The sequence below is a fragment of the Coregonus clupeaformis genome, chromosome 3 (assembly GCF_020615455.1).
Source record: "Coregonus clupeaformis isolate EN_2021a chromosome 3, ASM2061545v1, whole genome shotgun sequence".
Classification (NCBI taxonomy): domain Eukaryota; kingdom Metazoa; phylum Chordata; class Actinopteri; order Salmoniformes; family Salmonidae; genus Coregonus; species Coregonus clupeaformis.
In genome coordinates, this window is record NC_059194.1 from 15,493,240 (window position 1) to 15,518,222 (window position 24,983).

At 41.1% G+C, this 24,983-nt stretch overlaps 1 protein-coding gene across 4 annotated transcripts; it reads right to left on the bottom strand.

The window, feature by feature from the left end:
- Positions 1-858: 858 nt before the first annotated feature.
- Positions 859-23,040, bottom strand: LOC121546101 (cytokine-dependent hematopoietic cell linker). 4 transcript variants are annotated; one of them, XM_041857135.1, is made up of 17 exons: positions 22,914-23,040; positions 9,867-9,899; positions 5,885-6,038; positions 4,638-4,690; positions 4,450-4,507; positions 4,226-4,288; positions 3,984-4,018; positions 3,771-3,790; positions 3,598-3,672; positions 3,363-3,381; positions 3,158-3,182; positions 2,992-3,073; positions 2,865-2,890; positions 2,632-2,729; positions 2,364-2,441; positions 1,605-1,772; positions 859-1,237 (listed from the first exon to the last, which is right to left on the bottom strand). In XM_041857135.1, the coding sequence occupies exons 2-17, from the start codon at positions 9,867-9,869 to the stop codon at positions 1,085-1,087; spliced, it is 1,110 nt and encodes a 369-aa protein (XP_041713069.1). In that variant the 5' UTR covers positions 9,870-9,899; positions 22,914-23,040; the 3' UTR covers positions 859-1,084. The 4 variants fall into 4 exon arrangements, with proteins under 4 accessions (XP_041713069.1, XP_041713077.1, XP_041713087.1 ...); XM_041857143.1 differs by having other exon boundaries at positions 2,373-2,441; positions 3,363-3,384; XM_041857153.1 differs by having other exon boundaries at positions 1,617-1,772; positions 3,363-3,384.
- Between the last annotated feature and the right edge of the window lie 1,943 nt (positions 23,041-24,983).

Consider the following 24,983-nt stretch of genomic DNA (forward strand, 5'->3'; position numbering starts at 1 on the left):
TTTTTCTGGATTTTTTTGTTGTTATTCTGTCTCTCACTGTTCAAATAAACCTACCATAAAAATTATAGACTGATCATTTCTTTGTCAGTGGGCAAACGTACAAAATCAGCAGGGGATCAAATACTTCTTTCCCTCACTGTATGACCAGACTTTATAATGCTTTATGAAGCAAAGGGGTTTAGTGCTCTATAGCAAGGTTTCTCAAACTCGGTCCTGGGCACAACACAGCTGATTCAAATAACCAACACATCATCAAGCTTAGAATATTTGAATCAGCTGTGTAGTGCTAGGGCAAAACCATGCACCCGAGGACCGAGTTTGGGATACCCTGCTCTATAGGACATTCCCATTAGGAAACTCTAATTCCATTGTGCACCCTTTTATGCTCACATGTGCAGAACTCCTGCAGAGATTCTGAAGAATTCTGGGATTCGGTTATACCCCTCTGGACACTAATAGTAAAATGACCCAAGATAATGAAATGTTGAATAATATTTAGAAAGGTAACTTAATCAAGCTGTTACATTGTGCTGAGGTATAAACTGCTCCAGTGAGAACCAGTAGAATCACAGAGTAGTTCATCTCTAAGCTCATCTTCGTGTTTGAGAGAGCGCTGCAAATTCATAGTCAGTAGGACTCTTAGAGGAACCTCTGAAAAGGAGGAAACTACTCTGTTGTTGCTGTTGGTATTCATGAATTAATCTTTGTTAGATATCTATTGATTTGTTCTTCACACAGAAGTGTGTCTCAGAGAAATTGCCTCCCTGGTCTGTATTAGCAGTGACTCCTTTATTTATACTTGAATTATCTGTTCTACTTTTGCAACATAAAAAATAATTTATAGGTCAGTCTCAATGCTTCCTTAAAACCTTTTATTTAGGCAAGTTTACATAATGTCAATGCAGTGTCTATACAGTACATGTACTCAGATGCAAGCCAATGGTGAGTCTATGTACAGAGTATAGAGCAAAATGTGACAATTTATAATCAAATATAGCACATTATAAAACAGATAAATCCAGACAAATCCAGTGGATCAACTCAGACAAAATGTGATTGTTATTGCATGGGCACAGTAGGCCTTTCATTCCAACAGTTGGTTGACAACCTCTTTTGTGATTGGGTATGTCAACACACAGTTCCCATGATATTTGCTAGCTGATTGGTTCCTCCCGTTGATCAGGACTACGGGGAATATGGTGTGGAATTTGACGATGTCTGCCACAGTATCAAACATCTAGGGAGAAAATAAAACATGAATGAAAGCCATGTAAGGATACGCTTGGTGTGATACTTAAAGCTGCAATCCATACCGGTGAAACTGCCACGTCCGTTTGCCGTATTACAACAACAAAGACGTTACTTCAAAACAAGGAACACAGTTCCGCACGTGCGGTAGAACAGCAGGGTATATAGGCCTCCTACCATGTTTTTTTTACCGTGATGCTGGAGGCTCATTTCCTCAAAACAAAAACAATGACAAAGCTGCCTGTGGCGTCCAGTGGCGCTGTTTCGCCCATGGCGGATATCAGCGTTAATGTAAAGTAAAATGTACTCAAGTAAAGTTAAAGTAAATTCTACTAAAGCAAAGTACTCCTTCTTACTTGTCTACTCACATCATTGGCACTTTGCCCAGTCCCAAGGGCGTACTTGGAGGTGCTATCAATGAACCGGATTTTAACATTGAAAACTCTCTTGTCATGAAACACTGCTAAGACGAAGGGTTCGCTGTCCGTGTTCCTTGAGCAATTCCGCACCAAAAATGCCCCATCCTGTTAGGGAGACATTTGGGTAACACTTTCTTTAAAGGGTACATATACAAGGACTTTATAACACAGTTATAACACATTCATAAGCAGGATGTAATCATTTCATATAAAATATACAGTGCTCACTAGGATCACATCCATTAATACTTAAAGAAACACCTTGTAACTCTGCTGTTGGGACTGTTCTAACTCTTAGCAGTTGACCCCTCTGCAAAACATGACTTAGTACTTGGTGGCAAAACCCTTACTACCAAGTACTAAGTCATGTTTTGCAGAGGGGTCAAATACTTATTTCCCTCATTAAAATGCAAATCAATTTATAATATTTTTGACATGCGTTTTTCTGGATTTCTTTGTTGTTATTCTGTCTCTCACTGTTCAAATAAACCTACCATAAAAATTATAGACTGATCATTTCTTTGTCAGTGGGCAAACGTACAAAATCAGCACGGGATCAAATACTTTTTTCCCTCACTGTATTATAAACTGGGTGGTTCAAGCCCTGAATGCTGATTGGCTGACATCTGTGGTATATTGGCCATATACCACACCCCCTCGGGCTTCATTGCTTAAATAACACCTCACATTGCAAACCTTATTCACCAGGTGTAAGGCATGTTCAGCCTCTGCTCGATCGCAAGCTCCTATGTACCAGTCTTGTTCATTGTACGTCTGGAAAAAAATTAAGCTAATTGTAATTTCATAAATGGGCCAATCATGTAGGCTACAGTACATTTGCATTTCCTGTCATAGTTTTGGTTCTTTCATTACTTCCAAGTAATTTTCAAGCACATCATTGTCCTGTTTGGTTTGGTGGACATCCCTCATTTGGAGATGTGCCTGGTGTATTCAGGCAGCATACCTGACAAGGTCTTTCCTTGGGGACAAAGTCATGCTGCTCCACATCATCTTTGGTTTGAGGCCACTCATGGTGTTGTTGGCGCTTCACTGAGGACTCTTCTACATTCCATAAAAAAAGACAGCCTTTAAATTGCATTTATCATACTCGACAAAGTAGTTTATTTTCTATAGGTAAATTGGAGATCAATGCAATTAAAACTATACAAAATGTTTAGATGGCAAGGTCTTATTTACCTGGGGTATTGTGCCTTTGTTGTAACCTAATTCAAGAATCAAATAATGTGTTATCATAAACATTGAAAAATACTAATGAACTACTGCAGTGGTTTTAAAGAACTTCACAAAAATTCCTCCCATGTACCTTATGTCTGTGTTGAGTTGAAATTCAAGGTCCAATGAATATCTTTGGCTTTGGATAGTTCGCTCTCTCCCCGAACAATGACCTAAAATATGTTGAAATTGATATTATTATAATTACAACCTTAGAACATTTGGTTTCTTTAATATGGAATTTAAATAGTACTCACCTTTTGAGGGTGTATTGCATTCCACCTATAATGAATATGAAGCATACATTATTAGTGATTAACATGAAGCAAACATTAGTAGCTATTCATTTACTTGTTACTCAGTTTTAGCAATAACGTTTTATGGACCGCTAACACTGCATCCATGTAGATAGATTCACCCAAAGTTAAATTTAGGCATACAATATGTGATTTGACCACTTACATGTTGTTGTCCTCTCTGTCTGCTGGAGGGAAAAAGAGATGGACCAATTTTACAATACTCTTCAAATCTCATGACATCTTTTAATTGGAAATATAACTATAGATGCACATAATTTCTGAGATGGGTCATGGTGGAATCACATTCAACCAAGAGGTGGCCCTAATAGTCCATATAACAATGCATTAGTGTCCCCTTATTGTCCCCATGGTGTTAGTTAGATGGAAAAAACACTCACTCTCTCCTGCAGGGCCTCTGGAGGTCCAGCCCAGCCAGCTTGATTATTAGGTTCTTAGGTAAGGAGGGTGTAGACCTGGAACCAAACAGTATTCAAATGAACATACTGGACTTACAAACATGATGCTGATACCAGCGTCATTACATTTGTAAAGGGACTATAGGTACTATTACCTTGGTGGGAGTAGCATGTTCTGGAAAAGAGGAATATCAAGAGGAATATATTTTACATTTGGCACTCTTTTCCAGTTTGGAATATTTTAAAGAAAAGAGAAACCAGTATCATGTTTTTGTTTGTAAATCTTAAGTGCTAGCCTCTTGATCCTTGCCAGAGCGTTTGTTTGGAATATTGAATAGTATAATTTTTTCACTGAGTAAAACATTTACCTGTTCTGTAGACTCCATGACTTGTGTTCTGTCATCTGTAAAACAACATCTCTTGAACTTGATTTCCTTTGTTGTGCTATATCATCATCTTGACATCATCATGTTTATGAATTGGAATAAGTGAAGTCATGTTCTGCATGCACCGATTATCAATTATCCCAATCAAAACTGATGTTAAAGGATGATGTTATTATCACCAATGATTACTGAGGTGACTGTATTGTCTGTATGGTGATTATTACCTAACTGGGTCCTCCTTGATTTTCCTGGTTTCAGTTGGCGGTTGACAGCAGGTCCGGTATTTCCTATTCAAAACAACGCCATGCATCCATTGACCAAACTTGAAACATGACCAAGGACTGTCCATATTGGAACTCTCTACCAACGCTTATTTGTGCTTCAATCAGTAATTGATTGTGAATAAAACTGTGTAGACGTCATAAGCCTCAGTTTGGGTTTTAGTTACCTGGAGGAGTACAAGGGAGTCCTCTTCTGGGATTTCGTGGGGGTATGATAGGGCTGCCCTACAAGCATGACAAAACATGGCAATAAACATTAATATAATCATTGAACAATGGGGTTTAAACTCTCGTGGACTGGATGTAAACTGGCAAATTGTGTGATGTAAAAGAGGAACTGAGGAAAATCACGTACACTTGAAGTGGAGCTGATACTCTGAGCGTAGGAGGATCTGGAAATGTCCCTATCTTTAAAAGAAAGAATATCATTATTATTAATCTCAATAGTTTTGGTTGATATGGCAATTTCAAGTTGTACCAGCAGATGCAAGTATAGTGTGCTATTCCCCCTACACAATAAAACAACTCTTACTGTATCCATAGTAACACAGCCAAAAGTAGAGCAGCTGTGGGGCCCGTGACTGTGGTATGACTACAGAGCAGCTGTGAGCCCCTATCTGTCATATTACTACAGAGCAGCTGTGGGGCCCCTGACTGTAATATTACTACAGAGCAGTTGTGGGGCCCCTGACTGTGGTATGACTACATAGCAGTTGTCAGACCCTATCTGTAATATTACTACAGAGCAGTTGTGGGGCCCCTGACTGTGGTATTACTACAGAGCAGCTGTGTGGCCCCTGACTGTGGTATTACTACAGAGTAGCTGTGTGGCCCATGACTGTGGTATGACTACAGAGCAGCTGTGGGGCCCCTGACTGTAATATTACTAGAGAGCAGCTGTGGGGCCCCTGACTGTGGTATTACCACAGAGCAGATGTGTGGCCCCTGACTGTGGTATTACCACAGAGCAGATGTGTGGCCCCTGACTGTTGTATTACTACAGAGCAGCTGCGGGGCCCCTGACTGTGGTATGACTACAGAGCAGCTGTGGGGCCCCTGGGGCCCCTGATCGTGGTATTACTACAGATCAGCCATAATCCATGAGGAGTTTACTCACACTACTCATGCTATTCTCTCCCCCTTCTTTTCAGGATAATTGTATCTCTCCTACAGTGTGGATTTGATTGGCCTACAGATGGCTCTAGAGATCCACTCACAGGCCTCTCTCAGCAGCATGAGATCTCACTTACAGCTCTGCTTTCTGTCTCACTTGTTCTTCCCCACACTTTCTTTTCTTCCTTTCAATTAGACTGGTGCACAATGGAGCTTCTTGTCTAGTCTAAATCTACTTTGTGCTTGAATGTCTTAGAATGTCTCGTAAAATAGACTTCAAAGTGAAATTGGAAGTAAAATACACAATTTTTTTTACATATTACATTTTAAGTTTAATTATAGATATACAGTATGTTAATTATAGGTATTTTGCATTTGTCATGTGTGGATAGCTAATACCTTTCATCCAAGATGGAGGAGCAACTTTTACTTTTGACCTCTCAATGCCATAATTCTATCTAATAGATTGTCAGGGACTATAGTTCCTACCTGCATAGTCTCTGTCTGACTCATGGGATCTGGCAGGATGGATGTGCACCAAGAATTCTTCTTCATGGTTGTCAGGGACATGATACCTATCCTCCTCCACATTACTATAGCGACCATATCTCTGTTTGGTCTTGTTGCCTCTCTTCCAAGGTTCCTGTGTAGAACGAGAAGGAGCTACTTCAATGTGAGATTCACACACACTGTAGAGTTCACACAAACTGCATGAAACTGTTTTTTAATTTTATTTGTATTTTATTTCGCATTTATTTAACCAGGTAAGCCAGTTGAGAACAAGTTCTCATTTACAACTGTAACCTGGCCAAGATAAAGCAAAGCAGTGTGATAAAAACAACAACAACACAGAGTTACATATGGGGTAAACAAAACGTACAGTCAAAAACACAATAGAAAATCTATATACAGTGTGTGCAAATGTAGTAAGTTATGGAGGTGAGGCAATAAATAGGCCATAGTGCAAAATAATTACAATTTAGTATTAACACTGGAGTGATAGATGTGCAGAAGATGATGTGCAAATAAAAATACTGGGGTGCAAATGAGCAATGTAAATAACTATGGGGATGAGGTAGTTGGGTGGGCTAATTACAGATGGGCTGTGTACAGGTGCAGTGATCGGTAAGCTGCTCTGACAACTGATGAAACTGTTGAAACTGTTGACTCGTTACCTAAGAGTTTGTTTTTTGTCTGGTGTATATTAAAGTCATCATTAGCTCCACATAAAAGTACCGTCAGGATATTTCCCCTGAAATCTGTCACACCTTTGCATTCTAATCAGCAATGTCTCAGAAACGTCATTATTAATTTACTGTAACTGAGTGTACTGTGGTGTGAGTGCTGGTGTTGGGCCATGTTTTGACAAGAAGGAGAAACTCGGCCCACCACATTAATGCCTTACGCTCACTTCACCCACTTTGTACAAACAAGCCACAATGTGACAGATGGTGGAACTGGCAGCGTGGGGTGGTGGAGGGTTGGAGGGCAAAGGATATTAACAGAATTTGAGAGCCCTTGACCGACAATACAGTGATATGTTTTATAAATGTGTGAAATGAAATGAGACTAGACAGGCACACAGACAGACAGACTGACTGACAGGAAAGAAGAGATGCATAAGGGAAGTTACACTATACAGTGCATTTTGTTATGTTAAAATTGATTAAATAATCAATCAATCTACACACAATACCCATAATGACAAAGCGATAACAGGTTTTTAGATTTTTTTGTAAATGTATTACAAATAAAAAATTGAAAAATCGTATTTGCGGTTGGAGGCCGAGCAGTTGCCATACCAGGCGGTGATGCAACCAGTCAGGATGCTCTCGATAGTGCAGCTGTAGAACTTTTTGAGGATCTGAGGACCCATGCCAAATCTTTTCAGTCTTCTGAGGGGGAATAGGCTTTGTTGTGCCCTCTTCATGACTGTCTTGGTGTGTTTGGACCATGATAGTTCGTTGGTGATGTGGACACCAAGGAACTTGAAGCTCTCAACCTGTTCCACTACAGCCCCGTCGATGAGAATGGGGGCGTGCTCAGTCCTCTTTTTTTTCCTGTAGTCCACAATCATCTCCTTTGTCTTGGTCACGTTGAAGGAGAGGTTGTTATCCTGGCACCACACGGTCTCTGACCTCCTGCCTATAGGCTGTCTCATCGTTGTCGGTGATCAGGCCTACCACTGTTGTGTCGTCGGCAAACTTAATGATGGTGTTGGAGTCGTGCCTGGCCATGCAGTCATGGGTGAACAGGGAGTACAGGAGGGGACTGAGCACGCACCCCTGAGGGGCCCCCGTGTTGAGGATCAGCGTGGCAGATGTGTTGTTACCTACCCTTACCACCTGGGGGCGGCCCGTCAGGAAGTCCAGGATCCAGTTGCAGAGGGAGGTGTTTAGTCCCAGGATCCTTAGCTTAGTGATGAGCTTTGAGGGCACTATGGTGTTGAAGAAGCCACTTCTCAGTAAATGGCACATGACAGCCCGCTTGGATTTTGCCAAAAGGCACCTAAAGGACTCTCAGACCATGAGAAACAAGATTCTCTGGTCTGATGAAACCAATATTGAACTCTTTAGCCTGAATGCCAAGCGTCACGTCTGGAGGAAACCTGGCACCATCCCTATGGTGAAGCATGGTGGTGACAGTATCATGCTGTGGGGATGTTTTTCAGCGGCAGGAACTGGGAGACTAGTCAGGATCGAGGGAAAGATGAACAGAGCAAAGTACAGAGAGATCTTTGATGAAAACCTGCTCCAGAGCGCTCAGGACCTCAGACTGGGGAAGGTTCACCTTCCAACAGGACAACGACCCTAAGCACACAGCCAAGACAACGCAGGAATGGCTTCAGGAAAAGTCTCTGAAAGTCCTTGAGTGGCCCAGCCAGAGCCTGGACTTGAACCCGATCGAACATCTCTGGAGAGACCTGAAAATAGCTGTGCAGCGATGCTCCCCATCCAGCCTGACAGAACTTGAGAGGATCTGCAGAGAAGAATGGGAGAAACTCCCCAAATACAGGTGTCCCAAGCTTGTAGCGTCATACCCAAGTAGACTCAAGGCTGTAATTGCTGCCAAAGGTGCTTCAACAAAGTACTGAGTAAATGTGATATTTCCGTTTAAAATGTTTCATAAATGTTCAACAATTTCTAAAAAAACATTTTTTCTTTGTCATTATGGGGTATTGTGTGTAGATTGATGAGGGGAAAAAACAATTTAATCCATTTTATAATAAGGCTGTGACGTAAGAAAATGTGGAAAAAGTCAAGGGGTCTGAATACTTTCCGAATTCACTCTCAAAAGTTGTTGAATGTCGTACCTCGCTGAGGGCATATCAGTAAAGGCTGCAGTCCAAACGCAAAGTAGACAGCCCTCAGCCCTAAACCCTCAGCTCTTGAATTATGTTTTACATTGTCACATCCGAGTGTACCTCAAATGCACAGGAGGTTGGTGGCACCTTAATTGGGGAGAACGGGCTCGTGGTAATGACTGGAGCGGAGTTAGTGGAATGGTATCAAATACATCAAACACATGGTTTCCAGGTGTTTGATGCCATTCCATTTGATCCATTCCGGACATTATTATGAGCCGTTCTGTTCTCCTGTGCTCAAATATCCCTTGCCCAAGCGAGGAAGAGGGATGATCAGAGAGGCAATGTCCTTGATCGAAGTCTTGAATTTGAGCTTAAAAACAAAAAACCTAAAGCTATTAGGGCCCCGTGTAGCTCAGTTGGTAGAGCATGGCGCTTGCAACGCCAGGGTTGTGGGTTCGTTTCCCACGGGGGTCAGTATGAAAATGTATGCACTCACTAACTGTAAGTCACTCTGGATAAGAGCGTCTGCTAAATGACTAAAATGTAAATTAATGTATCTAACATAGCTAGCACTCCTGTCAGGTAGCTAGCTAAAGTTAACCATAGCTTGCTAGCTAGTTTTATAGTTTGGTCATTTATTTCAGATTTCCCCCAAAAAAATTTACGAAGCTAGCTACGTTTTATAGGTGCCTCACTACGAGACTAAGCCAATTTGAGCGTCATTCCCATTTGCCAACGCTAAAATCAATGTCATCTATACATTTTTTTAGCAAACTTGCGTCATAATTTTGTCTCAAATGCCGAAAATGCAGTCGTGTTGATTAAATTTGACACATTGCGGCCACCGGAGTTTGACACGTGACTACAATTTGTATTGAATTGTGGGTCATATCAACCCCACTAGTGATCAAAGTATTTCACTTGCTCCCTCGAGCTAAATCGAGGGCCGAGGGGGCAACGTTTGTGAATTTGACCTCCACTTAAGATGGCAATCAAACTGCATCCGGTTTCGATGTGGATTCCCCCGAGGGAAAGTCGCTTACGTGAGGGCTGAGGGGGTAAAATGAACGTGTTTGGACTGCAGCCCTAATAACAGGAAGGGTTGCGAGCTCTAAAACCGTCCTCCCAGGTACAAGTGGAACCAACAGGTCACCCATTACTCACCATAATCACAGCAGACTCATAGCTGGTCTCTCTCTTCAGCAAACGATGAGGCCAAACACAAAAAAAAAAAACATAATTAGCTTGGCATTTAACCTAAGGCTGCACATTCCAAAACAGCACGTCCTTGGAGCCTTTCATCCACTGAGCACATGCAGAAGTATTGTGGGTCTGTCCCAAATGGCACCCGCACTATACAGGGAATAGGGTGCCATTTGGGACGTAGACTGAGTTTTTTAAATGTTTGTAAGAGGACTTTCATTGGCCTCATGCTTGTTTCATACCACCTTACATTCACATATCTTTATTCTCTGTATGAATACCAGATTACAGACTCTCTGCCCTATTGTGTGTGAGCGGTTTGACAAGTTGAGAAATTAGCATGAGCACCTTGAAGTGGGGCTCCTGATGGAATAGAATAGGTGACACAATGGCTGGTACGACCGTTTCTGAGAACACAAATATATATTTTTTGTGATCCCTCTGATGTCAACAACTACAGACCAGCATCCCTTCTTTCTTTTCTCTCCAAAACTATTGAGCGTGCCGTCTTTAGCCAACTCTCTTGCTATCTCTCTCAGAATGACCTTCTTGATCCAAACCAGTCAGGTTTCAAGACTGGTCATTCAACTGAGACTGCTCTTCTCTGTGTCACGGAGGCTCTCCGCACTGCTAAAGCTAACTCTCTCTCCTCTGCTCTTGTCCTTCTAGACCTGTCTGCTGCCTTTGATACTGTAAACCATCAGATCCTCCTCTCCACCCTCTCCGAGCTGGGCATCTCCGGCGCGGCTCACTCTTGGATTGCGTCCTACCTGACCGGTCGCTCCTACCAAGTGGCGTGGCGAGAAGCTGTCTCCGTACCACGTGCTCTCACCACTGGTGTCCCCCAGGGCTCAGTTCTAGGCCCTCTCCTATTCTCGCTATACACCAAGTCACTTGGCTCTGTTATATCCTCACATGGCCTCTCCTATCATTGCTACGCAGACGACACACAACTAATCTTCTCCTTTCCCCCTTCTGATAACCAGGTGGCGAATCGCATCTCTGCATGTCTGGCAGACATATCAGTATGGATGACGGATCACCACCTCAAGCTGAACCTTGGCAAGACGGAGCTGCTCTACCTCCCGCGGAAGGACTGCCCATTCCATGATCTCGCCATCACGGTTGACAACTCCGTTGTGTCCTCCTCCCAGAGTGCGAAGAGCCTTGGCGTGACCCTGGACAACACCCTGTCGTTCTCCGCTAACATCAAGGCGGTGACCCGATCCTGTAGGTTCATGCTCTACAACATTCGGAGAGTACGACCCTGCCTTACACAGGAAGCGGAACAGGTCCTAATCCAGGCACTTTTCATCTCCCGTCTGGATTACTGCAACTCACTGTTGGCTGGGCTCCCTGCCTGTGCCATTAAACCCCTACAACTCATCCAGAATGCTGCAGCCCGTCTGGTGTTCAACCTTCCCAAGTTCTCTCACGTCACCCCGCTCCTCCGCACACTACACTGGCTTCCAGTTGAAGCTCACATCTGCTACAAGACCATGGTGCTTGCCTACGGAGCTGTGAGGTGAACGGCACCTCCGTACCTTCAGGCTCTGATCAGTCCCTACACCCAAACGAGGGCATTGCATTCATCCACCTCTGGCCTGCTGGCTCCCCTACCTCTGCTGAAGCACAGTTCCCGCTCAGCCCAGTCAAAACTGTTCGCTGCTCTGGCACCCCAATGGTGGAACAAGCTCCCTCACGACGCCAGGACAGCGGAGTCACTCACCACCTTCCGGAGACATTTGAAACCCCACCTCTTTAAGGAACACCTGGGATAGGATAAAGTAATCCTTCTAACCCCCCTTACCCCACCAAAAAAAAAAATTTGTGTAAAGTGGTTATCCCACTGGCTATAAGGTGAATGCACCAATTTGTAAGTCGCTCTGGATAAGAGCGTCTGCTAAATGACGTAAATGTAAAATGTAAATATTAATGTTCAAATGGAGATTATATTATTAGACGTACAGTACCAGTCAAAAGTTTGGACACACCTACTCATTCCAGAGATTTTCTTTATTTTTACTATTTTCTACATTGTAGAATCTGGATAAGAGCGTCTGCTAAATGACTAAAATGTAAATGTAAATAATAGTGAAGACCTCAAAACTATGAAATAACACATATGGAACCAAAAAAGTGTTAAATCAAAATATATTTTATATTTGAGATTCTTCAAATAGCCACCCTTTGCCTTGATGACAGCTTTGCACACTCTTGGCATTCTCTCAACTAGCTTCACCTGGAATGCTTTTCCAACAGTCTTGAAGAAGTTCCCACATATGCTGAGCACTTGTTGGCTGCTTTTCCTTCACTCTGCGGTCCAACTCATCCCTAACCATCTCAACTGGGTTGAGGTCGGGGGATTGTGGAGGCCAGGTCATCTGAAGCAGCACTCCATCACTCTCCTTCTTGGTAAAATAGCTCTTACACAGCCTGGAGGTGTGTTGGGTCATTGTCCTGTTGAAAAACAAATGATAGTCACACTAAGCCCAAACCAGATGGGATGGCGTATCGCTGCAGAATGCTGTGGTAGCCATGCTGATTAAGTATGCCTTGAATTCTAAATAGATCACAGACAGTGTCACCAGCAAAGCACCCCCACACCATAACACCTCCTCCTCATGCTTTACGGTGGGAACTACACATGCGGATATCATCCGTTCACCCACAACGCGTCTCACAAAGCCACGGCGGTTGGAACCAAAAATCTCCAATTTGGACTCCAGACCAAAGGACACATTTCCACCGGTCTAATGTCCATTGCTCGTGTTTCTTGGCCCAAGCAAGTCTCTTCTTCTTATTGGTTTCCTTTAGTAGTGGTTTCTTTGCAGCAATTCGACCATGATGGCCTGATTCACACATTCTCCTCTGAACAGTTGATGTTGAGATGTGTCTGTTACTTGAACTCTGTGAAGCATTTATTTGGGCTGCAATTTCTGAGGTGCGGTTATCTCTAATGAACTTATCCTCTGCAGCAGAGGTAACTCTGGGTCTTCCATTCCTGTGGCGGTCATGAGAGCCAGTTTCATCATATAGCTTGATGGTTTTTGCTACTGCACTTGAAGAAACGTTCAAAGTTCTTGAAATGTTCCGTATTGACTGACCTTCATGTCTTAAAATAGTGATGGACTGTCGCTTCTCTTTGCTTATTTGAGCTGTTCTTGCCATAATATGGACTTGGTCTTTTACCAAATAGGGCTATCTTCTGTATACCCCCCCCCTACCTTGTCACAACACAACTGATTGGCTCAAACGCATTAAGAAGGAAATAAATTCCACAAATTAACTTTTAAGAAGGCACACCTGTTAATTGAAATGCTTTCCAGGTGACTACCTCATGAAGTTGGTTGAGAGAATGCCAAGAATGTGCAAAGCTGTCATCAAGGGTGGCTATTTGAAGAATCTCAAATATAAAATATATTTTTATTTGTTTAATACTGGTTACTACATGATTCCATATGTGTTATTTCATAGTTTTGATGTCTTCACTATTATTCTACAATGTAGAAAATAGTAAAAATAAAGAAAAACCCTTGAATAAGTAGGTGTGTCCAAACTTTTGACTGGTAGTGTACTAGCATTAAATGTTATAATTCAACAATATAAACAAATATATACATTTGTGATATTTGCTTCTTTTTTTCTCGGTGGGGTAATAATTACTATAACACATGCATGAGCAAAGCACTGCAAATCCTTTACATGATTTATTAACAAATAGGCATTTTCAAAACAACTCAGAGGAGTGTGCAAACAAATAAAAACAAAACAAACATCAACTACGGGTCTTACGGTAAATATTTCACTGGCATATTTTGCATAGGACTCACATAAATGTCAGGGCATTTGCTTTCCAGTTAACAAGAAAGTTAGGGATGACATTGCTTAGAGATTTCCAGTCACGTTTGGTATCAACAAGCTAGTCGTCTTGTGTCACAACGGCTGATGTAGATGTGGTGAAGGAGTCAAACGCAGACACAGAAGCTCAGTCCAATACTTTACTGAACACGACCAAAAATATACAAAACACTGGCCTCAAAACAAACAAGAGGCGAACGATGCGCAACAATGCGCAAAAGGCTAGTATTCCAAGGCGCACGAAAACAGTACAGTGCGACGACAGGAAAACAACAAACAAACAACGAGCCGACCTGATGACAGGCGAACAATAACACACAACACAAGACTAACCAAACAGGAAACTTATAGAGGACATAATCAACTAAACAGGACACAGGTGTACACAATCAGACAAAACCAACAGACATCGAAAACATCAAACAGTGATAGCTAGTACTCCGGGGACGACGACCGCCGAAGCCTGCCCGAACAAGGAGGAGGAGCAGCCTCGGCCGAAACCGTGACATCTTGACTTCTTTCTTATGTCATTCTCGTTGGCACCAAAAGTTTAAAAAGTGTTGATAGGGGACAGAATGCGGTCGGACCATCATATAATTGGCATATACATTACTCTTACTGAATTTCCACGTGGGCGAGGATATTGGACATTTAATCAAAGCCTGTTGGATGTTAACTTGTTTTTAACTAGGACAGAGGCATTTATAACTGTTTTTTTCCGACATAACATAGGTACATCAAATCCCCTTATTGTATGGGACACTTTTAAATGTGCCTTTAGAGGCCATGCAATTCAGTACTCACCTCGAAAACAAAAGCAATTTAGGTCAAAAGAGTCCATACTAACAAAGGAAATAGAAGGTCTAACAGAACAGATAGATAGCAATAAAAACTGTAACATAGAGGCTCAGAATAAATTAGAGGAAAAACAAAAAGAAATGGAGAAACTTATTCAAGTGTAATATATTATAAAAATAAAGCAAACTGGATGGAATATGGGGAAAAATGCACCAAATTATTTTTTAATCTTCAACATAGAAATGCTACCAAAAATAATTTACTGAAACTGGTTACAAATGACGGAGTCACCCATGATTCACCAAGTTATATTTTGAAGGAGGAAGCAAAGTACTTTAAGCATATGTTTTCGTTTCAGTCACCTCCATCTCCTCTAACTGAAGCTAATTGTAGGGATTTTTGTTCTATTGATAATGTAAAATTAACAGCCATACAGAAAGACTCAAGTGGAGGTGAAATTACAGAGGAGGAACTTCTGGATGCAATTAAAGACTTTAAGTCCGGGAAAACTCCAGGGTTGGATGGCATACCAGTCGAGCTATACCAAACCTTAGAGGACAGAGGAGGAACTTAGAGGACAGAGGAGGAACTTCTGGATGCAATTAAAGACTTTAAGTCCGGGAAAACTCCAGGGTTGGATGGCATACCAGTCGAGCTATACCAAACCTTTATTGATATTCTTAGAGGACCGTTAGCATGTTTTAACCACTCCTATGTAAACGGTCGATTATCGGACACTCAAGAAGAAGGTCTGATTTAATTATTACTGAAACAGGATACATTTACATTTTAGTAGACGCTCTTATCCAGAGCGACTTACAGGAGCAATTAGGGTTAAGTGCCTTGCTTTAAGGCACATCGACAGATTTTTCACCTAGTCGGCTGGGGGATTAGAACCAGCAACCTTTCGGTTACTGGCACAATGCTCTTACCCACTAAGCTACCTGCCGCCTGAAGTACCTTTTTATTAGTACCTTATTATTATATTATTATAAGTACCTGAAGTATACAAGTGGGAAATATAAAGATCCAGTCCATGAAAAAAATTGGAGGCCCCTTATACTTCAGTGTTGTGATGCAAAAATTCTAGCAAAACATATAGTGCATAGAATTGAAAAGGTATTGTCGGACATTATTCATTCTAATCAGACAGGTTTTTTACATGGACGATACATTGGAGATAATTAAGGCAAGTACTGGAAACAATAGAACACTATGAAAAATCTGGAAAACCAGGCCTGTTATTCATAGCAGACTTTGAAAAGGCATTTGATAAAGTACGACTGGAGTTTATATATAAATGCCTCGAGCATTTCAATTTCGGAGAATCTCTTATAAAATGGGTTAAAATCATGTATAGTAACCCTAGGTGTAAAATAGTAAATAATGGCTATTCTCCGAAAGTTTAAACTGTCAAGAGGAGTAAAACAAGGTTGTCCACTATTGGCATATCTATTTATTATGGCCTTCGAAATGTTAGCTATTAAAATCAGATCCAACAATAATATCAAGGGATTAGAAATCCAGGGCTTAAAAACAAAGGTGTCATTTTACACTGATGATTCATGTTTTCTTTTAAATCCAAAACTTGAATCCCTCCACAGCCTCATAGAGGATCTAGATACATTTTCTAACCTTTCTGGATTACAACCAAATTATGTATAATGTATTATATTACGTATTGGATCACAAAAAAATACAACTTTTACATCATCATGTAGTTTACCAATAAAATGGTCTGATGGTGATGTGGATATACTCGGAATACATATCCCAAATGAAATAAATGATCTCATTCCAATAAATTGTATTAGAAAGTTAGCAATAGATATATAAGATCTTGCTACCATGGAAAGGTAAATACCTGTCTATTTGTGGAAAAATCACCCTGATCAACTCTTTAGTATTATCCCAGTTTACCTATTTGCTTATGGTCTTGCCTACGCCTAGCGAACAGTTTTTTAAATTATATGAGAAAAAAATATTCAATTTTATTTGCAACGGCAAGCCAGACAAAATTAAATGGGCCTATTTATATAATGAATATGAATTTGGGGGACAGAAATGATTAAATATTAAAGCATTAGACCTATCACTAAAAGCTTCAGTCATACAAAAGTTATACTTAATCCGAACTGGTTCTCTAGCAAATTAGTAAGATTGTCTCACCCCATGTTCAAGAATGGCCCTTTTCCCTTTATTCAGATGACAAACTCTCACTTTCAGTTATTTGAAAAGGAAAATATCACTATTTCTAAAACAAGCCATAGAAAGTTGGTTGCAATTTCAATTTAATCCTCCAGAAACGACAGAACAAATAATGCAACAAATATCGTGGTTAAACTCAAATATACAAATTGATAAAAAAAACATTATTTTTTGAAAAAATGTTTAAAAAAGGTATAATCTTCGTAAATGATATCATAGGTAGGACTGGTGGAGTTATGTCACACATGCAGCTAACAAAAATATATGGAAATGTCTGCTCTACTTAAAATTACAACCAAATAATTGCAGCCTTACTGCAAAAATGGAAGAGGAAAGTGGAAGGGGGAAAAAGTAAGGAACTGGTCTGTTGGCCCTGCATTAAAGAACATAATTGGTTAAAGACAATTGTGATAAATAAAAAAGTATACCAGTTTCATTTAAGGACCAAAGGATTGACAGCCATCCCATATAGATTGCAAAATAGACAATGACCCAAAATAGTTGGGAAGAGATTTTTGACGTACCGATTCTATGGCCTAGTGTTTTTTAACTGATACGCAGATAGTCAATCGATCGATAATAATACTTTTAGCAAAAATGTTTATTTTCAATTTACAATCTGTAAAAACAATGAGAATAGAAGGGTTCAGAACTTTTGTGATACAGGGAGGGAAAAAAGTATTTGATCCCCTGCTGATTTTGCACGTTTGCCCACTGACAAAGAAATGATCAGTCTATAATTTTAATGGTAGGTATTTTTTCACAGTGAGAGACAGAATAACAAGAAACAAATCCAGAAAAATGCATGTCAAAAATGTTATAAATTGATTTGCATTTTAATTAGGGAAATAAGTATTTGACCCCCCTCTCAATCAGAAAGATTTCTGGCTCCCAGGTGCTCCTGATCTCAGCTTGTTACCTGTATAAAAGACACCTGTCCACAGACGCAATCAATCAATCAGATTCCAAACTCTCCACCATGGCCAAGACCAAAGAGCTCTCCAAGGATGTCAGGGACAAGATTGTAGACCTACACAAGGCTGGAATGGGCTACAAGACCATCGCCAAGCAGCTTGGTTAGACGGTGAAAACAGTTGGTGCGATTATTCGCAAATGGAAGAAACACAAAAGTACTGTCAATCTCCCTCGGCCTGGGGCTCCATGCAAGATCTCACCTTGTGGAGTTGCAATGATCATGAGAACGGTGAGGAATCAGCCCAGAACTACACGGGAGGATCTTGTCAATGATCTCAAGGCAGCTGGGACCATAGTCACTAAGAAAACAATTGGTAACACACTACGCCGTGAAGGACTGAAATCTTGCAGCGCCCGCAAGGTCCCCCTGCTCAAGAAAGCACATATACAGGGCCGTCTGAAGTTTGCCAATGAACATCTGAATGATTCAGAGGAGAACTGGGTGAAAGTGTTGTGGTCAGATGAGACCAAAATCGATCTCTTTGGCATCAACTCAACTTGCCGTGTTTGGAGGAGGAGGAATGCTGCCTATGACCCCAAGAACATCATCCCCACCCTCAAACATGGAGGTGGAAACATTATGCTTTGGGGGTGTTTTTTTGCTAAGGGGACACGACAACTTCACCGCATCAAAGGGACAATGGATGGGGCATTTACCGTCAAATCTTGGGTGAGAACCTCCTTATCTCAGCCAGGGCATTGAAAATGGGTCGTGGATGGGTATTCCAGCATGACAATGACCCAAAACACACGGCCAAGGCAACAAAGGAGTGGCTCAAGAAGAAGCACATTAAGGTCCTGGAGTGGCCTAGCCAGTCTCCAGACCTTAATCCAATAGAAAATTCCCTCACTGTACATCACAGTACAGTTGAAAAATATATGGCAAATAGAAATCCAATATGGATGGTGTTAAGAGATATATGGGAGGTGTTGAATGGCGCTGAAGGATGGGACTAATAACAACTAACAACAACTAATAACAACAAGATAACTGATGTAAAGCATACTGTGTCCATAATAAGTATATACGTTATAGGTTGAGAGCTTTTGTGAAAGAGCACAGTTAGAAAGATATGGCATATAGAGGCAAACTGGATGGACAGGTTGAGGGTAGAGGAAGTTCAGGAGTAAAAACAAATAAAATATAATTCTTGTAAAATTGACTGTGTCCATAAAATGTATATAGTATGTATAAGCTGGAAGTAGAGGCTTAAGCGTTGTTGTTCACTAGTTTACTCCAATTAGGGAAGGGGTGGTGGCGTTGGAAAGTAATAACGGGATATACATTTTTAAAAAGGATATATATATGTATTTAAATGTATGTACAGTGGGGAGAACAAGTATTTGATACACTGACGATTTTGCAGGTTTTCCTACTTACAAAGCATGTAGAGGTCTGTAATTTTTATCATAGGTACACTTCAACTGTGAGAGACGGAATCTAAAACAAAAATCCAGAAAATCACATTGTATGATTTTTAAGTAATTCATTTGCATTTTATTGCATGACATAAGTATTTGATACATCAGCAAAGCAGAACTTAATATTTGGTACAGAAACCTTTGTTTGCAATTACAGAGATCATACGTTTCCTGTAGGTCTTGACCAGGTTTTCACACACTGCAGCAGGGATTTTGGCCCACTCCTCCATACAGACCTTCTCCAGATCCTTCAGGTTTCGGGGCTGTCACTGGGCAATACGGACTTTCAGCTCCCTCCAAAGATTTTCTATTGGGTTCAGGTCTGGAGACTGGCTAGGCCACTCCAGGACCTTGAGCTGCTTCTTAAGGAGCCACTACTTAGTTGCCCTGGCTGTGTGTTTCGGGTTGTTGTCATGCTTGAAGACCCAACCATGACCCACCTTCAATGCTCTTACTGAGGGAAGGAGGTTGTTGGCCAAGATCTCACGATACATGGCCCCATCTATCCTCCCCTCAATACGGTGCAGTCGTCCTGTCCCCTTTGCAGAAAAGCATCCCCAAAGAATGATGTTTCCACCTCCATGCTTCACGGTTGGGATGGTGTTCTTGGGGTTGTACTCATCCTTCTTCTTCCTCCAAACACGGCGAGTGGAGTTTAGACCAAAAAGCTCTATTTTTGTCTCATCAGACCACATGACCTTCTTCCATTCCTCCTCTGGATCATCCACATGGTCATTGGCAAACTTCAGACGGGCCTGGACATGCGCTGGCTTGAGCAGGGGGACCTTGCGTGTGCTGCAGGATTTTAATCCATGACGGCGTAGTGTGTTACTAATGGTTTTCTTTGAGACTGTGGTCCCAGCTATCTTCAGGTCATTGACCAGGTCCTGCCGTGTAGTTCTGGGCTCATCCCTCACCTTCCTCATGATCATTGATGCCCCACGAGGTGAGATCTTGCATGGAGCCCCAGACCGAGGGTGATTGACCGTCATCTTGAACTTCTTCAATTTTCTAGTAATTGCATCAACAGTTGTTGCCTTCTCACCAAGCTGCTTGCCTATTGTCCTGTAGCACATCCCAGCCTTGTGCAGGTGTACAATTGTATCCCTGATGTCCTTACACAGCTCTCGGGTCTTGGCCATTGTGGAGAGGTTGGAGTCTGTTTGATTGAGTGTGTGGACAGGTGTCTTTTATACAGGTAACGAGTTCAAACAGGTGCAGTTAATACAGGTAATGAGTGGAGAACAGGAGGGCTTTTTAAAGAAAAACTAACAGGTCTGTGAGAGCCGGAATTCTTACTGGTTGGTAGGTGATCAAATACTTATGTCGTGCAATAAATGCAAATTAATTACTTAAAAATCATACAATGTGATTTTTTGGATTTTAATTTTAGATTCTGTCTCTCACAGTTGAAGTGTACCTATGATAAAAATTACAGACCTCTACATGCTTTGTAAGTAGGAAAACCTGCAAAATCTGCAGTGTATCAAATACTTGTTCTCCCCACTGTATGTGTATATGTATATGTATGTGTATGTATATACTGTATATATTTGCGAGAAGAAAAAAAACATATGGGGGATTGGAAGTGATGCAGACAATTACATTGATGGAAGTCACAATCTATCTGCAATATTAAAGCTGATCTACCCCCCCCCAAAAAAAACACAACAAAAAATGTTTATTTACATTTTTTTTAAACAACCGATAACTCAATAAGTCTGGCTTCCTGCATAGTCCCGCACCAAAATGAACCCTAATCAACTCTGACATGGAGTTAATTGAGTGGGGAACAGATGACAGCTACGTTACAGCCTTGTTTTTGAACTTTCGTTGCTAACCTAAAGGGGGAAAACAAACAAATAGAAGATGTAGCTAGTTGCGAGTTAGACCTTCACTGGGCAACCTCAATTTGCGTTGCAGAGATTTGGTCATAAAAAAACATTACCTGGGATGTTCATCAATTAGGACAGAAATAAATCAATTTGTGTGTTTTATTTGATCTTCACTCCCCGTAATTAATAAAAGGTCAGTATCTGTTCCTCATAATTCCTCATCATGTGCTAATATGCTTTTTGTGAAGCTGATACAATAAAAAAGTGACTCATCTTTTTTTAAAGAGCAAAATCTAGAAATAGCCAGCGGTGTGTCATCAATCATCAACCAAACAGAGGATAAAGTATGCATGACTATTGTCACTAAATATCAGTCACAACCAAATCCCCATGAAGGGATGAACCAGTGCATGTTTTCTTGTATAGTACAGATGATTGAGATGCTACATCCACATCCCACTAGAAAATTGGAAACGGAGGGGAAAAAACAGCCATTAAAAAACAAGCAACACTTTCAGGAGTTCTCGGCTACTAGGCTCTTAGATGTAATAGAGTTATGTGTTTTCAAATCCTGCCTGCTCTCTTTGTTTCCACATTTATTCTTGACTAGAGCCTATCAATTATCTTTGGCTACTGCTGCTGTTGCTTTTTGCATGTTCACCAACTGAGAGAGATGCTGAAATGAGAAACAGAGAAGAGAGTGGATGCCATGCACTTACTCTCAAAGACAAACTACCTTGTCAACATGCTTAGGCTACAATTGTAGAGGAAGCCCAATAAGGGATTGACAGGCTTGTTAATACTCTGTAACCAGTAACATTTAGTACCTACACTATACACTTATGTTATTTTTTTATGTGGTCTTACCATCATTCATCTAGCATTACCCAGAAGTCTACTTGGCTAATTTTAGCTTTGCAACAACCTAAAATGACTTCCTGTGTTGGTGAACAATGAGCATCAGATACAGCATACCACCCATGGCCTTCTACACTCACTGAGAAATTAGTCTGAGTGAAGAGACAGGGGCTTTTGCAAGCGATTGTTGTCTGGCTAGAGAGATTGGCCTCAATAGTGTCAGCTCAGAGAACAAACATCTGCACAAACATACATAAATGCACTATGAGTTTTCAAACTGAAAATACAGATTTATTTGCTTTTGACCTGGCATTTGATTTAATTTGACTGTCTGATTGAACTGGTATAAATGAATTCAGCTATGTGCTTGTACCTTTTGCATCACTTTTCATATGCAGTATTCTCATCATGCTGCCGCCCATTGCTGAGTATCATGGTTTCAAAATTGCACATTGAAAGTAACTGTGGAGCACCAATAACAATCTGTGAAACCAATTTACCATCTGAAACAGAAGCCGGCGAGACATGTTTTCTACAGAGAGACTTATTCTCCACTCATATATTTCTTAGATGATATTTCTCATCACACAGAACATTCAGTAATTCGGGTTCAAAATAAATAGCCTGCAAAAGCCTTCTCTTAACAGGTATTGCTCTTAATTTAAGCCTGAGCATCGTGACATTTCAACATCTGCTCTACAAAGTGCAAGGGTGGTGTTATGACATTTACTTTTTTCTCATTAGATTAACTCTCCATCTGTGCCTACGTCTATTTCAGGAGCGTAAACTCACACCCATTTATGAAGAATAGATATTTCAAGCCCGGATATGAACTGCTTGTAGGAACGGGATTAAAGTCTTGCGATTCCCTCCAAGCAAGGAATTGTAGGTTTAAATTTAGCCCATAAATACAAGTTCCCACATACAAATCTGGGTAAACTTTTTACATAAAGGTACCAAACATAAATAGGCTGATCTTCCAATCAAATGGATTTATTGTTTATGCCTCCATCTTAAAGAGAAACCAGGAAGGTGTTACAGAAACGCTTACCTTATAAGTAGAACGCAAAATTTTACACCATTGCCCACCCACAGTACAATCCAGGCCTCAGTATGGATACTTTAGAACTTTTTTGGCCCTGTTTTTGATGAGAACGGTTTTAGGACACCACAGTGTCTCTGTGTCTGTCTGCAGTGTAACCCGAAAGCTCAGCAGCAGCAGTACAGGTGCACAAGGTCAGCCTCTTTCCTGTGGTTTCCTTTGCGATGGTATAGTCTCACTTCCTCTAAAAGGATTACCATCTGGCCTCTCATATTCTCACTGATGCTTATCTGTGATCTGTGAGCTACACGTCCTCCCTCCACCACGACACACACCACCCTCATCTCCCTGTCAATCTGCCACCTCATCCCTGTGCCAAGAATCCCCCCACCACCGTGCTCCGAACCTGTCACTGATACAGAATATCCAGTTACTCAGCCTGGGAGGGGGTGAGGTGGTGGAGGCGGGTGAGGTGGTGGAGGGGGGTGAGGTGGTGGAGGGGGGTGAGGTGGTGGAGGGCTTATGCATGATACCACACTATCAGGCTGTTACAACTCAACAGGATACACTGGATGTGTTTGATGAAGGTGATAAAAGACATACACCAATTGAAGATTAATGTACAGATATATGCAGAGATACTTTCCGTTACAGCAGAAGGATTTCTTAAGAGTACATGCTCAACTCTGTAGACTCACCACAAGTGAGCTAAGGGCTGGTTGTCAATTAAATTGATGTAGGGAGGATGTGTAATTGAGGTAAGACATTTCAGTAACATTTAAAATGTATGCATGAAGGACTGTGGCTTTGGATAAAAGTGTCTGCTAAATTAAATATATTATTATATTATAGATTTAATTAAACTGGGTGGTTCGAGCCCTGAATGTTGATTGGCTGAAAGCCATGATATATCAGACCGTATACCATGGGTATGACAGAAAAGTACTTTTTAATTACTGTTCTAATCAAATCAAATCAAATGTTATTTGTCATATACACGTATTTAGCAATGTTATTGCGGGTGTAGCGAAATGCTTGTGCTTCTAGCTCCGACAGTGCAGTAATATCTAACAAGTAATATCTAACAATTTCACAACATATACCCAATACACACAAATCTAGTAAGGAATGGAATTTAAGAATATATACATATATGGACAAGCAATGACAGAGTGGCACGGACTAAGATACAGTAGAATATTATAGAATAGAATACATATCAGATGAGTAGTGCAAGATATGTAAACATTTTTAAAGTGACTAGTGTTCCATTTCTTAAAGTGGCCAGTGATTTCAATAGGCAGCAGCAGCCTCTAATGTGCTAGTGATGGCTATTTAACAGTCTGATGGCCTTGAGATAGAAGCTGTTTTTCATTCTCTCGGTCCCAACTTTGATGCACCTGTACTGACCTCGCCTTCTGGATGATATCGGGGTGAACAGGCAGTGGCTCGGGTGGTTGATGTCCTTGATGATCTTTTTGGCCTTCCTGTGACATCGGGTGCTTGGAGGGCGGGTAGTTTGCCCCCGGTAATGCGTTCGGAAGACTGCACCACCCTCTGGAGAGCCCTGCGGTTGCGGGCGGTGCAGTTGCCGTACCAGGCGGTGATACAGCCCGACAGGATGCTCTCAATTACGTTGGTAAGAAGTTTATAATAACAATAGCCATATATCAAACCTCCACGGGCCTTATTGCTCAAATATAAGCATGTATGAGCCTTTATAATGTCCTAAATTGAGGCTTACGATAAGTTTATGATTATGTTTCTTAATGCACTTTTTCAACTATCTCAAACTGGCTGTTATTTAGTCGAATCATAATGAGATGGTTATAAGACATTATAAAGGGGATCAAGACTTACAATGTATTACAACTGCATCATGACGCATTATACCTGGACTGTAAACATTTCTCTTAAACGTGTGCCTCAAGTTGCTGGGTCTTGGTTTGTGTAAAAGGGTTAGTGTGAAAATGACAGCAAAGTTCCACAGGAAACTGGAGGTTGCTATTTCGAGTTGATATAGTGAGGTGACGTATCACAGGTGGGTGAGGTATCATTTTTATCTTACAAGCTGCCCAG